Source organism: Schistocerca americana, chromosome 2, assembly GCF_021461395.2.
Source record: "Schistocerca americana isolate TAMUIC-IGC-003095 chromosome 2, iqSchAmer2.1, whole genome shotgun sequence".
In the NCBI taxonomy this organism is placed as follows: domain Eukaryota; kingdom Metazoa; phylum Arthropoda; class Insecta; order Orthoptera; family Acrididae; genus Schistocerca; species Schistocerca americana.
The window spans coordinates 634,895,321-634,912,301 of NC_060120.1; the positions used below are offsets into that span (position 1 = coordinate 634,895,321).

The 16,981-nt window shown below is 39.8% G+C and overlaps 1 protein-coding gene across 2 annotated transcripts in view; it reads right to left on the reverse strand.

Annotated features, from left to right (window-relative positions):
• Nucleotides 1–9,842: 9,842 nt before the first annotated feature.
• LOC124595183 (phenoloxidase 1-like) overlaps nucleotides 9,843–16,981 on the reverse strand; it is a 263,543-nt gene continuing 256,404 nt past the window's right edge. For both annotated transcript variants that reach the window (XM_047133801.1, XM_047133800.1), the window contains exons 12-14: nucleotides 13,875–14,010; nucleotides 13,352–13,575; nucleotides 9,843–11,466 (exon numbers count right to left, since the gene is read on the reverse strand). In XM_047133801.1, coding sequence (XP_046989757.1) covers nucleotides 11,248–11,466; nucleotides 13,352–13,575; nucleotides 13,875–14,010 — 579 coding nt within the window. In that variant the 3' untranslated portion in view covers nucleotides 9,843–11,247. The remainder of the gene's footprint in view (nucleotides 11,467–13,351; nucleotides 13,576–13,874; nucleotides 14,011–16,981) is intronic.

Sequence of the window (16,981 nt, forward strand, 5' to 3'; positions counted from 1 at the left end):
GCAGGCATCACAGCAGCAGAAGATCAGGCTAGGGGTGGTGCGGATTACACAGCCAGCACTGGAGGAACAACTACTCTAATGGTATCCTGCTGCCATCAGAGAAGACTCCAAGCACTGACTGCTGGTATCACGCCCATTTTGCCAGTGAAGCAACCATGTGCTGCACCCTTTGCTGGCACCCAAATGCCAGTTGTGGCCAAACATAGACACACCCAGCTGCAGTTGTATATTGAAGCATCTTTTGTGGCAGAACAGAGTGGGAGTGTGAAGTACCTGGTAGACATTGGGTTGGATTATCGATTTTTCCCAAAATCATGTTAAAAGATCATAGGAAGGCTGAAACACTGTGTCACACTACAAAAAACAATTTTGCCATAAAAACTTACGTGTTCATCCTCAGAATGTGGTTTTTCGACTGTGCCACACATTCGCATCGAGGTTCACTCACAAGATGACTCTGGGTTCAGATTTCCTCAGACACTACCAGCTGCTTACGGACATTACAGACGCCACTATGACGGGTCTGAAGATAGCAGGACAGCAACAGCAGGCTGCCCTCTTCACTGTTAAACTTGTGGCATGCTCACAACCATTCGTAGATGTTCTAAACAAATTTCTGGAGGTAACTCAGCCATCTGAGGCACCAGGGGCCGTCCAGCTTTGAACGCTCAACCATATGATCACTATCGCCAGTCCCCCCATCTCGAGTCACCCATGTTGCCTTTCACCCACCAGGCTCACAGCTACAAAGGCCGAGTTTGAGGCAATGTTGCAACAAGGCATTGTCCAACGACTGAGTAGCCCATGGTCTTCCATCTTACATTTGGTGCCCAAAAAGGACAATTTTTGGCGCCCATGTTGGGACTACCATACACTAAATTCAAGGACAGTGCTAGACAGATATCCAGTGCCATGTCTGCTGCACTTTAGTCATGCCTTGGTGTGTGCGTCTGTGTTTAGTAAAATCAACTGCTTCAGGGCACAGATGCAGATCCCCTTGGTACCTGAGGATATAGAAAGAAAAATGACTACCACTCCCTTCGGGTTCTTTGAGAGCATGTTTGTGAATTTCAGCCTTATGAATGCTACCCAGGCTTGGCAGCATTTCCTGGATGGTGTCTTGGAATGGTTACCATGCTGATTCACGTACCTGACCGATGTTCTCTAAGTCCACTGGAGACACCAGACAACTGTTTTCTGGCACCTCAGTGAAGCTGGCATAGTGATGAAATCATTGAAATGTGTATTCAGTGTCAATGAGATTGAGTTTTTCAGTCACCGAATAACCCATAACAGACCCACACCTCTAGCAGACAAAGTGAAGGTGATCCTGAACATGCCATGCCCAGAGACTCACAAAGGCCTATGTTGTTATTTCAGGATGATCAACTTCTACCAGCACCATCTGTGAAATGCTGTTGTGGTGCTCGAACCCATGACTACAGAGCAACGTGGTCCCATGGCAAAAGAAAGGGCTCCCATTACCTGGACTCACGAAATGAAATGGAGCAGTTTTATTGTATCTAAATGGTGCCTCACCAAAGTGGTGCTTCTTGCTCATGCAATAGACAATGTAGAGTTAGCCATTGTTGTGGATGCCAGCCAGACCACTATCGATGCAGTGCTTTGACAATGCGTTGACGGCAGCTGGCAGCCACTTGGCTTCTCCTCGTGAAAGTCGTCAGCTGTGCAGTGCTCTTGGAGTGCGTATGACCATTATATGACCATAACTGCTCACCGTGTATCAGGCAGTGAAACACTTCCATTCATTGTTAGAAGCCCACCCCTTCATATCTTCACTGACCACAAACCTATAACAAATATTTTCTGAACGAACAACAGCAACTGTTCACTGTGTCAATTACAGCAGTTGGAGTATATGTCCCAGTTCACAGAGTACATCTGACATAGGATGGACATAGGATGGACAACATCATCCCTATCTGCTTCTCTCGTGATTTTGCAGTCTCCTCTGTGGTGAAGAACGAGTACATCACACAAGACCAGGAAGGCAATGGAGAACTGGACAGTTTCCAACAAAATTCCTCCAGTGGCCTATGTCTAGAACTGGTGCCCATCCACAGCTCCTTCTGGAAGATTTGGTGTGCAGTTATGACAGGCATACATTGCCCGTTTCTTCTGAAACAATTCTGGTGCAGCACTTTTCATCTGGCCTGGACTATGGAAGGACTGCCCTCAGTGAGCACGAGCCTGCACAGCATGCCAGCATTCCAAAGTCAGGAGACCCATCCACACACCCACTGGTGCCTTCCCTGATGCGACACTCATGTCCACACAGACACTGTGGGACTGGTTCCTCCATCCCTAGGCAAGCGCTGCCTCCTTACAGTGGTGGACTGCTTCACCTGCTGGCTGGAAGCAGTGCCCATGGTGGATATCACCACCAAGACAGTCACTGCTGCCTTTCTTGACATCTGGGTGGCGCACTCCAGTTGCCACAGCCACATAACTATGGACCGTGGCTACCAGTTCAACTGGGCACTGTTCAAACACATCACCTGACTGTATGGCACATCTCTACACTGGGCAACATGCTACCGTCTGGCATCTAACAGCATGGTCGAGCAGCTTCATTGGACAGCCATTGAAGGTGTCCCTGATGTGCCACAAAACCACTTGGATGGAAGCACTACTGCTCATACTCCTCAGCCTGTGAGTGACACCAAAGGAAGAGATCAGTGTCTCATCTGCAGACCTCATGTACAGTCACTAGCTCACCATTCCCATAGAATTTATAGAGGAAATATCACTGCCACATGACACCTCAGTCCCACCACTAGTAGAATGCCTGTCCAGTCACATGGCTGGCCTCTGACCACACCCACCCCTGTGGTGTGACACCAGCAAAGCCTTTGTCCATTTCAGACCTACAGCAATGAATGCATGTGATGCTGTGCACAGATGCAGTACATCCAAAACTTTGGCCACACTACTTACGATGACACTGTGTGATAACTCGCAATGGGAAGACATTGGAGATTGAGTGATAGGGTCAAACTAGGGTACATTTGGACTGAACCCGCTGCTGCATACTTCTTTCACCTAGTGGAGGACATGGTAATGGACAGCACTCTGCACGCTACCGGCCAGGCAGAGCTCGCCCCAGCAGTTTCCAGTGACTCATGAATGCCACAAGCTGTCACCGAGCAGCCACATGCATTTCAGCCTACGCCTGCCCCACCCAGGCAGCCACCCGGATTGAGCCCCACACAGGTGCACTGGCCAGCCACATTGTAGCAGCCAGTGGACTACATCACACACGCTTGCTGCTGTGTGCCCTTCAATTGCCTGTGCTGTGTCATAATCACGACACGTTGTACACAGCAGCCCACACGCACAGCGCCCACTGCCTGCTGTTGAGATCCTATATCTGGCGGGCCACCCCACCAGCTGATAACAAATCTCCAGTCAAGCTCCAGACACTGCTATCCTTCTCACCGTCTGTTTGCCCATCACAGCACCAGGAATCATTGTCGCGAGTCTCCGCCTCTGCCATATTGGGCATCAAGGCCAGACTGACTCCTTCGCTGGTTCCCTATTACATCCGCGTTGAGCTCTGGACACCACATCCTATGCCACCAGGTGTGTCCACCACAGCTCCAGAAGCTGCATTTGAGCCCCAACAACATTGTGTTTTTGTGCATGTTAAACTCTCCACAGCCTCTGCTGCCATGAGAGCTGGAACCAGATCAAGTGCTGCGTCATGCTTCTGCATCAGGTTTGTCAAACAAAAAAACAGTATTTTATGACAAGTACATCTCCATGAATGTTTTGTTTACTTCTTTTCCCATGGTTAATGAGACCTTGTGTGTAAACTCAGTGTTAGGAACTGTGCATCTTCATCAACACTTCATTTCATATTCCTCATAGCAGTTAACCAGAGTTTGTTTGAAAACTATTAATAAGGCTTATTGAAAGTTAAACAATAGTGCACTGGCCATATAACTGTGTATTATTATAGGGGCATGAACAGCGATATTAAAGTACTGTGAAATGCAACTGTGCACCTGTTGCCTACATTATTTACAGAAGTCATTGTTGGAATCCACAACTCATTTTTCAGACAGTGTAGCAATACAGTACGTCGTCACCAAGGGCAACAAATGAAGAAATAAATAAAGCAGGCAGAACTGCTACAACAGCAACACATCCCTGCATGCCCCACCAGCGGATCATGATATCAAACACTGCTGCCTTCATGCTGATGCTGATGTCATGTACCGCCACCACTGCACTTGCACAGATATCACCACAAATGCACAAAGCACAAACATATGTGGCTGCAAAAGCAACGTTTTCACCTCTTGCACCAACAAGCTCTGTTCCCCAAGGGGAGATGTGTGTGGCAGTCTCAGACAGCATGTTACAGAAATTACAATTCTATGGTATGAATGGAACAGTATATGAGTGGTTTAAGTCATATCTACAGAACAGAAAGTGAAAAGTTTCTTTATAAGGATTAAGTGATCTACAGAAGTTTCCCACTTCATCTAAGTAGGGTTAATTTACATTAGGTTTTCCACAAGGTTCAATCATGTGTCCCCTACTGTTCTTGATGTCTGTGACTGATCTCCCTTCTTATCTGAGAAAGAAAGCTAAACTGACTGTTTGCTGATCGTACAAGCATAATTATTAACCCAGTAAAAGAAAAGCATACAAATAATGTCTTTGAAAAAGTTATTGAGTGGTTTTCTGCAAAGTGGTTTGCTCTTAACTTTGAAAAAACACAGTACATCTAATTTTCTACTGAAAGGAGTACAGTTCCTCCACTAAATATAAAACATCAACAGAAGTCAGTAGCCTGGGTAGAGCATATTAAGTTTTTGGGTGTACATATAGATTGAGATTCTTAATTGGAAAATTCATGTTTTGGATCTCCTAAAGCGACTAGGTTCAGCAACTTTTGCAATGAGAATAATCGCTAATTTTAAGGATACAGAAATTAGCAAGCTAACATACTTTACATACTTTCACTCTCTGATGTCATACGGAATAATATTTTGGGGTATCACAATACTTAGGAAAACAGTATTCACTGCTCAAAAGAAAGTGGTTAGAATAATGTGTGGGACTCATAGTTGCACATCTTGCAGGCATCTGTTTAAAAGGTTATGAATTCTTACAACAGCCTCACAGTAAATTTACTCTGTAATGAAATTTGCTATCAACAACATGGACCAGTTTAAGAACAACAGTGAGATTTATGATTATAATACCAGAAGAAAGCAAGACTTACATTATCCTTTACTGAACCTATTGTTGGCACAGAAAAGAGTAAAATATGCTGCTGTAAAACTTTTTGGTAAATTACCAGATAAAATAAAATGTCTGACAGACAGCACTAATAGTTTCAAAAATAAATTGAAATCATATCTCCTTGACAACTCCTTCTATACCACAGATGAATTCTTGAATAGAATAAATAAATCTATAAGTATAATATATGCATTTCGTGCTATTTGAGGGAATGGGGTAGGTAATAAAAATTTTAAGCTTTAAGAGAGAGAGAAAAAATGGAAATGTCGTGTGGCTAGGGCCTCCCGTCGGGTAGACCGTTCGCCTGGTGCAGGTCTTTCGATTTGACGCCACTTCGGCGACCTGCATGTCGATGGGATGAAATGATGATGATTAGGACAACACAACACCCAGTCCCTGAGCGGAGAAAATTTCCGACCCAGCCGGGAATCGAACCCGGGCCCTTAGGATTGACAGTCTGTCACGCTGACCACTCAGCTACCGGGGCGGACAGAGAGAGAGAGAGAACCACACACACACACACACACACACACACACACACACACACACACACACACACAGTGTGTATTTTTATGTATTTGATATGTTCCACATCACAACTGTTTCCGTGAGATTGATCAGTGGAATATGTAACTAACAGCTCATACGCATGAGCAGTCAAAACAGTTTCAGGCATTATATCATGGCCACCCTCACAGCAGCAATATTTCCACTTGATATCCTTAACATCAGGTTACTGCAGAATTCTTGAACCTATTCTTAGTTCAAAGACAATAAATTTCCTTAAGACGGAAAAGCCTCTGTCCATAAACCAGTGCAAAACTCAACTTACCCTTTTCTCACAGGATATTCTGTGACTCAAGGATGAAGGACAGCTACATTCTATATTCCTAGATTTCCATAAACCATTTGACACAGTGACCCACTGCTGACTGTTGATGAAGGTGTGAGCATATGGATTAGATTCCCACATATGTGACTGGCTGAAATATTTCTTAAGTAATACAACTCAGTACATTTTACTTGATGGTGAATGTTCAACAGAGACAAGAGTATCGTCTGCAGTGTCTCAGGTTAATGTGATATGACTACTCTTATTCTCTATATACATACTCATAAATTATATGACGAAATGGTTCAAATGGCTCTGAACACTATGGGACTTAACTGCTGAGGTCATCAGTCCCCTAGAACTTAGAACTATTTAAACCTAACCAACCTAAGGACATCACACACATCCATGCCCGAGGCAGGATTCGAAGCTGCGACTGTAGCGGTCGCGCGGTTCCAGACTAGAACCACTCGGCCAATTATATGACAAATGGGCTGAACAACAGACTGCAGCTGTTTACTGATGATGTCACACTGGGTGATTGTACGAGTTCACAAGATTGTTTAAACAAAATTTCTAGTTGTAATTAATTGCAGCTTGCAGTTAATGCAGATGACTAGGAAAAACAATCCTGTAGTGTTCAAATACTGTATAAGTAATGTGCTGCTTGACATTATCACTATGATTAAGTATCAAGGCATGATACTGCAAAGTAAAATGAAATGAAATGATCATGTAAGGAGAGCAGCAGAGGAAGAGACTGGTCAACTTCAGTTTATTGTGAAAATTTTAGGAAAGCGTAGCTCATCCACAAAGGAGACCACATATAAAACTCTAGTTCAACACATTCCCAAGTACTGCTTGATTGATTGAGATCCCAACCTAGTCAGATTAAAGGAAGACATCAAAGAAATTCAGACACTTGGTGCTAGATTTGTTACCAGAGGGTTCAATAACTATGAAAGTATTACAGTGATGCTTCATGAACTCAAATGGGAATCCCTGGATGGTAAAAGATGTTTTTTCTGTGAAACACTGTTATAAAATTTAGAGAACCAACATCTGAATCTCACTCCAGAATGATTTTATTGCCACTAACTTAAATTTCACATCAGAACCATGAACACAAGATATGAAAAATTAGGGCTTGTCTGGAGACATATAAATAGTTGTTTCTCCCTTGTTCTATTTTGTAGTGGAACAGGAAAATTACTAGAAGTGATACAAGGTGCTCTCTGCCATGTGCTGTGCAGTGGCCTGTGAAGTATCTACAAGGGTTGTAAGGAATATGGAAACGCCAGAAACACAAGACATTACCATGTCTTGTATGGTGTAGGAAATCCTTTGGTGTTTGAAACAGTTTACAGTCATCTCAGAATGGATAAATTCAGGCCCAGTACAGATGTCATGGAAACTTATACCATTCTTCCTGCAAAACAGTGGCAAGTACAGGAAACTATAATGCAGGTGGCTACCGAACATCACTGTTCTATCTAAAATGGACCGCAGTGCTCAATAATAGACAGTTGTGGTGACATTGGTGAGTAGGTTAGATGTGATAACTCATCTTCCTGCTCATGGAACCAGGCCTGGGCCTTGTGAGCTGTGTGAGCAGGGGTACCGTTATCTTGTAACGCAGCATTACTATCAGGGAATAAACATTGCACCACTGGATGGAACTAATCAGCCAAATGTTTACATAATCCTTGGCAGTAATATAACCTTGTAGAGTAGCAATGGGGGGGGGGGGGGGGGGGGCAAGGAATACCGTGATATGGCCACCCAGATAATTACCAAACCCTCACAATGTTTCGCTCTTGGGATGTAAACTTAACCAGATGTTTGAAAGAGACTGAAACATGTTTCATCCAATCAAATGACTTTTTCCATTGCTCCATAGCACAGGTTTTATGGCTTCAGTACCACATTTTCTGTTATGGGCATTTTAATCACCCATGAGTGGTTTTGGAATTCCAACTCGCCCTGCATTTCCCTACTTATGGAGCTCCCTTCTTGTTGTCTTGGTGCTGACAGGGTTCTCAAGGCTGACATTCAGTTCTACACCAACTTTTGCATCTGTCATCCTCTTATGTTTTGCCACAATACTCTACAATAACCATCCGTCATGATCACTCAACACACATATTTGTTTATGTTGTGGCTTAGCAGATGATCTTTTTCTGCTGTCCTGTATGGAGTATAAATATTCAAAACAGTACCTCTTGAAACACAAAACACTTCAGCTGCTTTGGTTATGGAAGCACCCACCATATGAGCACCAACAATTTGCTCTCAATTGAATTCACTTAGCTATGTCACAATGCACTCACAATAACACTACTTCTGATTACAACTGTCACTTCTACAACTGTCACTTGTAATGTAATGAAGACACTTCACAAGTGCCATTTGTGCAAATACAACGACCTGACTAGCATCTACATTTCTGTTCAAGCAAACATTTCTTGGGTGTTCTCATATTTTTGCCCAACCCCTGTATGTAGGTGTAGTTGTATAAACCGATAATGGGCACAATTGCAATAATTTTCCCACAAATACCGGTAAGTGTAGATTTTAACATCTCATCAAAATCAAACTGTTGAATGAGTTATTTCAGCATTTTCATGCAATGACCTATGGAAAGGACATTTGATTGTAAACATTACAGCCCTACTACTCCAAAACATGAGTCCAGAATGTTAGACCTGATGTGCCATTGCTCACTTGAAGCATTTATCTACAACTGCCAGGTCCATACTTTTCCAACATTTTGTAAAATTTTACACTGTGACTTTTCTAACCTTCATCACTGGGTATGAACCACACAAAAACCTCTTTTATAATTGAGTGTTGTGTTGATATAAATGAAGGATTCTTAGATGCCCAAATTTTTTATATTGTGGAATGTGCACAAAATAGCTGCAAGATGCTCCAAAATACTTATGTCAAATGTCACTATATTTTTGACAGAAAAAGTTACTGAGGAATTGTAAATACCCTTTCGAAGCACTCACAGAAAATGGTCCCCTCTCCCAAATCAATGAACCACTCACAAACAAAAGGATGTTTGGATATGAAGCACTTCTGAAATATCCCCAAATCCCTTAGTCTAACTACCTCCACCAAAATCACAATTTTATACTGCAACATTACATTAGACTCATAATAAAGCTAATAAAAACCATCAGGCCTTGAACAGTTTGTGAATTCCATAAAATATATCAGAATGACAGCAAATTAACATAGTGACAGAATTATGAATGGAGACATTTGTTTCTTTTTTAAAGTGTTACATTTTGCGTGCAGGTACAATCAAAATTTATTGACTGGCATGTGCTACAGTTGCATGTAGCACTGCATGTAATCATGCTGGTCACAAGCAAGATCTATAGCATCATAGACAGAAAACCTGGTAGCTTGTAATTGTCTCAATTTCAATCAAAAAATCTGGAGCTGCAACAAATTGGCTGCCTACTTTGTCTCTACAATAGAGCCAGCTCAGACTAACTACCAGAAACTACCTAAATCCCTAATCTGTTAACAGTGACACATTTAAAATGAAAGTAATTATGTTTAAAAGAAAATGAACTGGTTGATGGTGCTTTCGTAACAGTAAATGACAGCTGACCTTGCACCAGGTTAACTATCAAGTACAGAATAAGCTCTTTTTTGCAGCTTTATACTACAGTTTAATATTTCTCTGAATATAAATTAATTACATATGAGGCAGACAAACAGATGTCAAGGTTTCCTTTAAAAGCTACTGAGCACAAACATTCTTCAAGCTTACAACTGATTGAATTAAATTATGATGAAAAAAAAAAATGTCTTTTGAAGATGTTCACACTGAGACTGCCACTTATGGTCATGGTTCTATTGTATCAGTTTTTACTAACAAGTAAATTATGGAAGTCTAAATATTCATTATAATATTTTCTTCACATTAAATCAAATTCCATCATTTATTGTCAATACAGCTTTATGCTTAAAAAGGATAAAAAAAGGGGGAAAACATGGTGATGCACTTGTACTGTTGAACAACAATTCTCCATATACAAGATAATATGGCTTCTAACCTGCATTCAACAGCAATATTCTTCAAGTCTTATTTGCTCATTCTTTCTGTATGGTATCTTTTTCCATCATAGCATTATAGGTCCCTTTCCTTTCCAACTTCATATATCATTCCTCTTTGTATTGCCTTCCTTATATCTCATATTCTTCACATTTCCCCCTCATTTGTTTATCGTGTTAATGTCATGTCCACTGCTAGCACAGTAAAAATGTATGTTCTCATTATCCTTTATTTTTATATGTTGTCTCCTCAGACAACATATAGCAGGTACTTTAATTAGCAAACAATGACACAACTCCCATTTCCTTCATTACTGTTCTGATTACTATTCCTACTAGCACTGTGTTGTAATAAAATATAATTACAAAGTTTATTCTTTATCTCAAACAAAACATAATTTGAAGCATGTCTTCCATAGGAATGGTGCAAATAATTTTGGTTAAACGTGAAATAAAATAAATGTTTAGTAATTAAAAATTTACTTTGTTCCACTATTTGTACTTTGGCAATGTTTTGGTATTTTACTTCCTATTTATAGTTAATTAGGAACATGCATATGCAATAACAGTATGCTTCACATAGTCATTACTGTAAGAGAGAAAGGGAGATATGAAAAACTCACTGCTTCTACTATCTGGTCATTGGCTTCATTAACTCTGAATTGGGAGTAAAGGTGACTACTCACCAGAAAGCAGAAGCACTGAGTTATCAAAAGACACACAAAAAGGATGAAAACTTTGCAGGTCAAGTTTTCATTGTTTTTCGTGTGCCTGTCACTGACTCAATGCTTCTATAATTTGATGAGTGCCCTCCTTTACTCCTAAATTATTTACATTCTGCAAGAACTTCCCTTGCCATGCTTAAGTATCTTATTTTATTTGTTTGTGTGCAATGAATGTTATTACAACTTTTTATAGATGTACAGATGTTTGTGTTATATCAAATTACTCAGGCCCATGAGAATTACAGTTTAATTCTCACACATAAATTATTGTTGGGAACTGTACAATACACAGCAACACACATATGTTATCCTCAGACATTAGAATATTGTACATCTGGCTCAAATAGCATAACGCGAAGCAACAACTTTTTTGTTGAATCTTATTTTGACGTCAACCACTTTCATGTTGGGTGTGAGAAACTGTTGCAGGGTGCTGACTCCAGCACGAGGCATTCGATCAAATGGATAGCCCATTGCTCTTGTGTCTGGGAAGAGGCGACGGCGCCATCCACAGTAGCTAAAAGGCTGCTGACATCCCTCTGGTGGTGGTTGCTCTACCTGTGGAAAAATAAATCACACCCATTTGTCTATGTCAGTTTATAACTGTTGTCATGTGAAAGACTCAAATCAAAATTTCATTAACTTGTTACTCATCAACAACCTATCTGCATTTCCAATGAAAATAATCAGTGTTTGAATATATAATATGGATGGATAAAAAATGTGTTCAACAAGGGATGGCAGGAGAAAACACATAACAGATGTGGAAATGCATGAGCTTTCAGAGTCAGTGGTTCCTTGTTCTGGGAGCAGGGACGCAGAGAAAGAAATAAGAATGAAGGAAGAGGACTGGCGAGGTTTCAGAAATGGGAAGCATTAAGGAAAGTTTCCCAGAACCATGAGTCAGGGGAGATTTAGCAGACAGAATGAGAAGGAAAGGCTGTGTAGGGAGGATGTTCATAGATGTCCCACTCGAATATCTCACACAGGAAGATGCCACTGGGCAGTATATAGACATGCATTGTCATGCAACACAACAAGTCTACATGAGAGCTTGCCTCTTTAGTGGTTCTGTGTAGCCCGGCAAAGACGTTCAAAGGCAGTGCAGTAAGCAACATTATAGATTGTTGTGTTAAAGGGCATGAAATCAATGAGTAGAGCCCCTTCACTTTCCTAGAGTATGGAAGCCATCAGTTTTTTTGATTGATGTAGTTTGTTTGAACTTGTGAGACTTCTTTGGCATCTGAGGATTATGCCAGTCCATAAATTGTTGCATCAATGTGAGGGCGTTATGAGACAGCCATGTTTCACTTCCTGTAACAGTTTGGTCAATGAACATGTTGCCGTCTCTTCTGTAATGATCCAAGAATGCTAATGCAGCACCCATTCTCATAGCCTTCTGATAATCTGTGAGCATGCATACCACCCACCGTGCACTGATTTTATGATACCCTAGTGGTAATTTCACACTCAACTGCAAGCACAGATTTTATGATACCATAGTTTTAATTTCACACACAATTAAAAGAGATATTTCCTGACATTTTTCATGCATGTGCCTAATTGTGAGTGGTCAATTCTCTCAAATGATGTGATCCACCTTTCGTTTCAGTGCATCTGCGATGATGGAGGGTACCCTGATCTCTCTTAATCATGAACATCTGTTTGCTTATTCTTAAACATTATGTACCACTTTTGAACACTGGCTGCATTTATTACACCTTCACTATAAATGGGAACAAATCAGTGGTGAATATCAACATTTACCACATGCAGAAAATGAATAACACCTTGTACCTCACTTTCGGCAAGATTTGCAATCAGCACAACCACTGTTAGAGCTAGCTCTCCACTTAGCATATGACAGTGTTCAATTTACAGCCACATGCAGCAGCTGCCGCATCACTGATCACCAGAAACCAAAGAGAGGCTGCCACAAGTCAGGTGCATGGATTGTGTGCGCAAACATTATTTACTTTCAGGATGGCCCTTTATATAAAATCTTCTAGGAAATTGCAATGCCTGAGGCAACAATAAGTTCTGCAGTCATTGTATTTGCAGGCATCATTGGAATTTTTTGTGCAGTTAAAGTTATGTATTGATCCCATTTTGGAGCAATTGTCTTTCATCAGTCTAGTGGCGACCAATGACAAAGATTCCCTGTGTCTTGGAAACATCACCAATCCCTTTTGATAACCAAAAATAACACATTCAAAGATGTTGAAATGGTAGTCTATGTTACATATACAAACATAGGAGCCATATGATTTCTCTGTTGCATTTTAAAATAAACTTGATCAAGTAACTATACTCTGTTCACAACAAAGCTGCAGAGACATTATGGTTGTAATACAGTGCCTTTCATCATCTTCAAATGTGGTATCACTAGATGTTACATGTAAATTTGAAGTAGGGATAATAAAAAGTTATCTTAATAATGTACCTTATCAATATCGTAGTCGGTTATCATGACGAACAGTTCTGCTGGAAATCCTTCAGTTGTGCCCTTTGGGATAAGCATGTGTTGTGGCCATCCACAGCCACAGTAAGCAAAACCTTCTTCCTTTATTGGGTCAGAACTATTTAAATTACTAAATGTTCGTTCTGATGGAACTGTCACTGATGACTCTATTGAGTGTCGCTCATATTTGTTGCAACCAGGATCCACTAGAAAATTGTATATTCTGTGAGAATGGCATAAAGTCACATCCACTGATTTCACACTTTATTGTGGTGCCTGTCCATCAAACAATTTAAATGTCAACATGCAAGACCTCAAGTAAGAAAGAAAAGACCCTGAGTAACTGAACTTTTACTAAACTACATAAACACTAAATAATTATTAGAGAGTCATTACTGAATAATTCTGTTATTGCAATATTAGACTACTGAGTACTTAGCTTCACTGAGTTAGGAATCAATCCTCGAGAACTAATTATTATATTGTCACATTCAGCAATACTTACTCCTCACGGTGAAGTGATCAAGCTCTATGAAGAGATGTTTCTGATCACGAAATAACATGGGAACACCACGTTCATCATACTTTGGTGCCATAAATATTCTCAAAGTACCCTTTCGAGGTGGTCCAGCATTGTTGACCTAGGTTTTGTAGGGAAAAAAAAAAAAAAAAAAAAAAAAAAAAACGGGTAAAACACGTACTAAATTACTTAACTAATGTTTTATGACTTTGTTACTATGCAGTTACAATGTCTAAGGTCAATTAAGACAGTGCTTGACTAGTTTCTGACATAATGGCTAGAAGGTAGAGGATCCAAACCTGAAAATGAACAAAAAAGTAATTAACATTTCCTGTGATTTTTCCCAAAAGCTCATAAACACCCTGATACTACTTTTGATGATGTATAATGGTAAAATGCAAAGCAGTGAATTCAGGTTCAATTGGATAGCAAAATTACTTCAGTGAATAACCCATTATGAATGTCTTGTTTCAAATATGTACTTACCCTCAGTGCAATTTAAGCATTTTGTCATTTATATGGTTTAGCACATAAATAAGTTTAACACATTGCTGTTGGTGACTACCACTACTGTAACAACAAATGTATAAATAGCTGTTTATAATTGAGAACCCTCTGAAGGCAGAGGGCATCAAAAGGGTTCAAAAGAGCAGAAGACAATTGTTGTGCTAGGTAGTATGTTGAGGCATCCGCAGTGCTCACAATGGGGCAAAGCAGAAATCATTCCTTATGCATCATCTCCATAGGGATTCAGTGGATGAAAATAATGGAAGACATCTGCTCTTCTCTAGTCCAGCCAGTTTCCTGTCTAATTGGAAAAAAACTTCTAAGCTCCATCAAACAGAGAGCAGACAACCCATGCGGGTGCCTGCTGCGGTCTCTGTGTTGCATGCTGTGGCCTAGTCAAACAGGAGGCAGTCACCCATGGTACACCACCCTTGCTTGCAGCAGCCAGCTGGTTGGTTGTGATTTTCTACAGAGATTGCAGTGGGCAAGTGCTGGCAAGATGGCAAAAGAAACAAGAAAACAGACTTGTTGTGTGACAATGTTATTTTTGCACAACACGCAACATGTTGATAACAAAAATATGATAAAAGAAGGCAGCAATATGGGCAGAAATAGGTATTTTATTTTTTTTAAGTAAATTCATTGTTGCATTATACATCATACTAGATGTATGTAATGAATGTATACATTTATGTATGTAATGTAAAATGGAGTTCAGTTTAAATTATAATATGCTTGTGCAAACTAATGGTGCTGTTGTAGTATAATTTAAGCTACTAACATGTTATTTACAAAAAATGTGAATTATTGTTACTTTACCACTCATTACAAATTAAATATGTCAGAAATTAGTTCCTGTCAGTGAGTAGGTATGTCGTTTGTGTCACTTCAAAGGAAGTTATGTAGATAACATACCACTAAGGCAACAATTTCTGCAGTATCAACTTGTAACTTACAAAGACTTGCCACTACTGAGTGTGTGTGTATGGAAAGCATTTTCTATCACACAACTGGCCCTGTAAACCTATTTGTTTATTGAAACTTGCCTTCCAAGGCTGCTGATTTGGGAAAAGGGTGTGTCAGACACATTCGAAATTTAAACTCTTCATCACAAGTCAGCAGGTGAGGGCAAGGGGATGTTTGTCCATGATAATTGTTTTGGAGGCCTTGTATGAATTTGCAGAAAAACAAAGTTTTCAAAAACTGTGCTGTCAGAGTGTCTGCCACAACTACCCAAGCTGACAAACGCAAAATTGTAATTGTGATCAACAACTGCATGCAGGGCAACTGAAAAAAAGGTTCTTGTAACAAATTTAAATTGATCAACAGTTTTTAGGACACCTTATTAACACGTTTCCCAACTATACTGTCAATGTAGCTACAAAATTGTCAATATTCTAGGAAGTTCATCTCAGTTTTATTTCACAATTCTTATTTTGGTTGTACAATATTGTGTGGTTCTTGACACATGTCAACCCTCCATGACAGTATGACAAAGGATTGTGTATGGCTAGCACTTCAGGACAAATTTGTAATATATTACCAGCATTTTTTGAAACTGAAATCTATGAACTAGCCATACACAATACTGTGTCATACAGTCAGGCCACAATATTGTATGTGCTTTACTAAATCACTGCACTGGCTGTTTTCTAAAGAATACAAGTAGGTATAGATCTTAATTGTTTTCTATTGAAGGGCACCACTACAATATCAAACAAATCTCTTTTGAGTCTGTCAGTTGTTTCCTGTAAATTTTCTCATCCTCAATTTAAAAGACACAACATACCCAGTTCAGCAGTGAACACATAGTGGGTAGTGGGGTGATCACTCTGTTGTAGAAATAATTCAAAAGCCATGATTGCTTAAATACTGTTTACTGGATAACCAGTTTCAACACACTAAAAGTGCCATCACAGGATATGAATGTAGATTAACATTTATAAACGATTTGGATATTTTGTGTGACAATGGTTTTATATCAGCTGGTCTGAATTATGTATCGTTATATCAAAATGGTTTATAAATGTTAATCTACATTCAGATCTGATGATGGCACCTTTAGTGTGTTCGAACTGGTTATCCAGTAAACAATATTAAAGCAATCTTGGCTTTTGAATTATTTATACCCAGTGCTGCACATCTAGAGATACTATGCCAATAATAAATGTAACATATGGTGAGGAAATAATAATCAGGATAGAAACTTCCAAATGTTTATGTAGGCCTAATCATATTTATGAGAATTCAAACTAGAAAAAGCACATTTTTAATCCTCTCAGCCACATTAGCACTTCAAATCATTGCTAACCTTGGGGATAGAGATATGAGTACATAATTGTATTTTGCATGTTTTATTTAATAATATCCTATGGAATAATGTTCTGGAGAAAGTCATGTTTAAGAAAGAAAGTTTTCATTGTTCAAAAACATGCTGCAACAATAATATGTGGTGCTCACTCACAATGACCTTGTAGACATCTGTTTGAGGAGTTACGCAATTTGAATAGTAATTTACAGTTGTGTATTTTCTCATGTAGTTTGTTGTAAGGAATGTAGTGATTCAAGAATTTCTGTGTAAATTC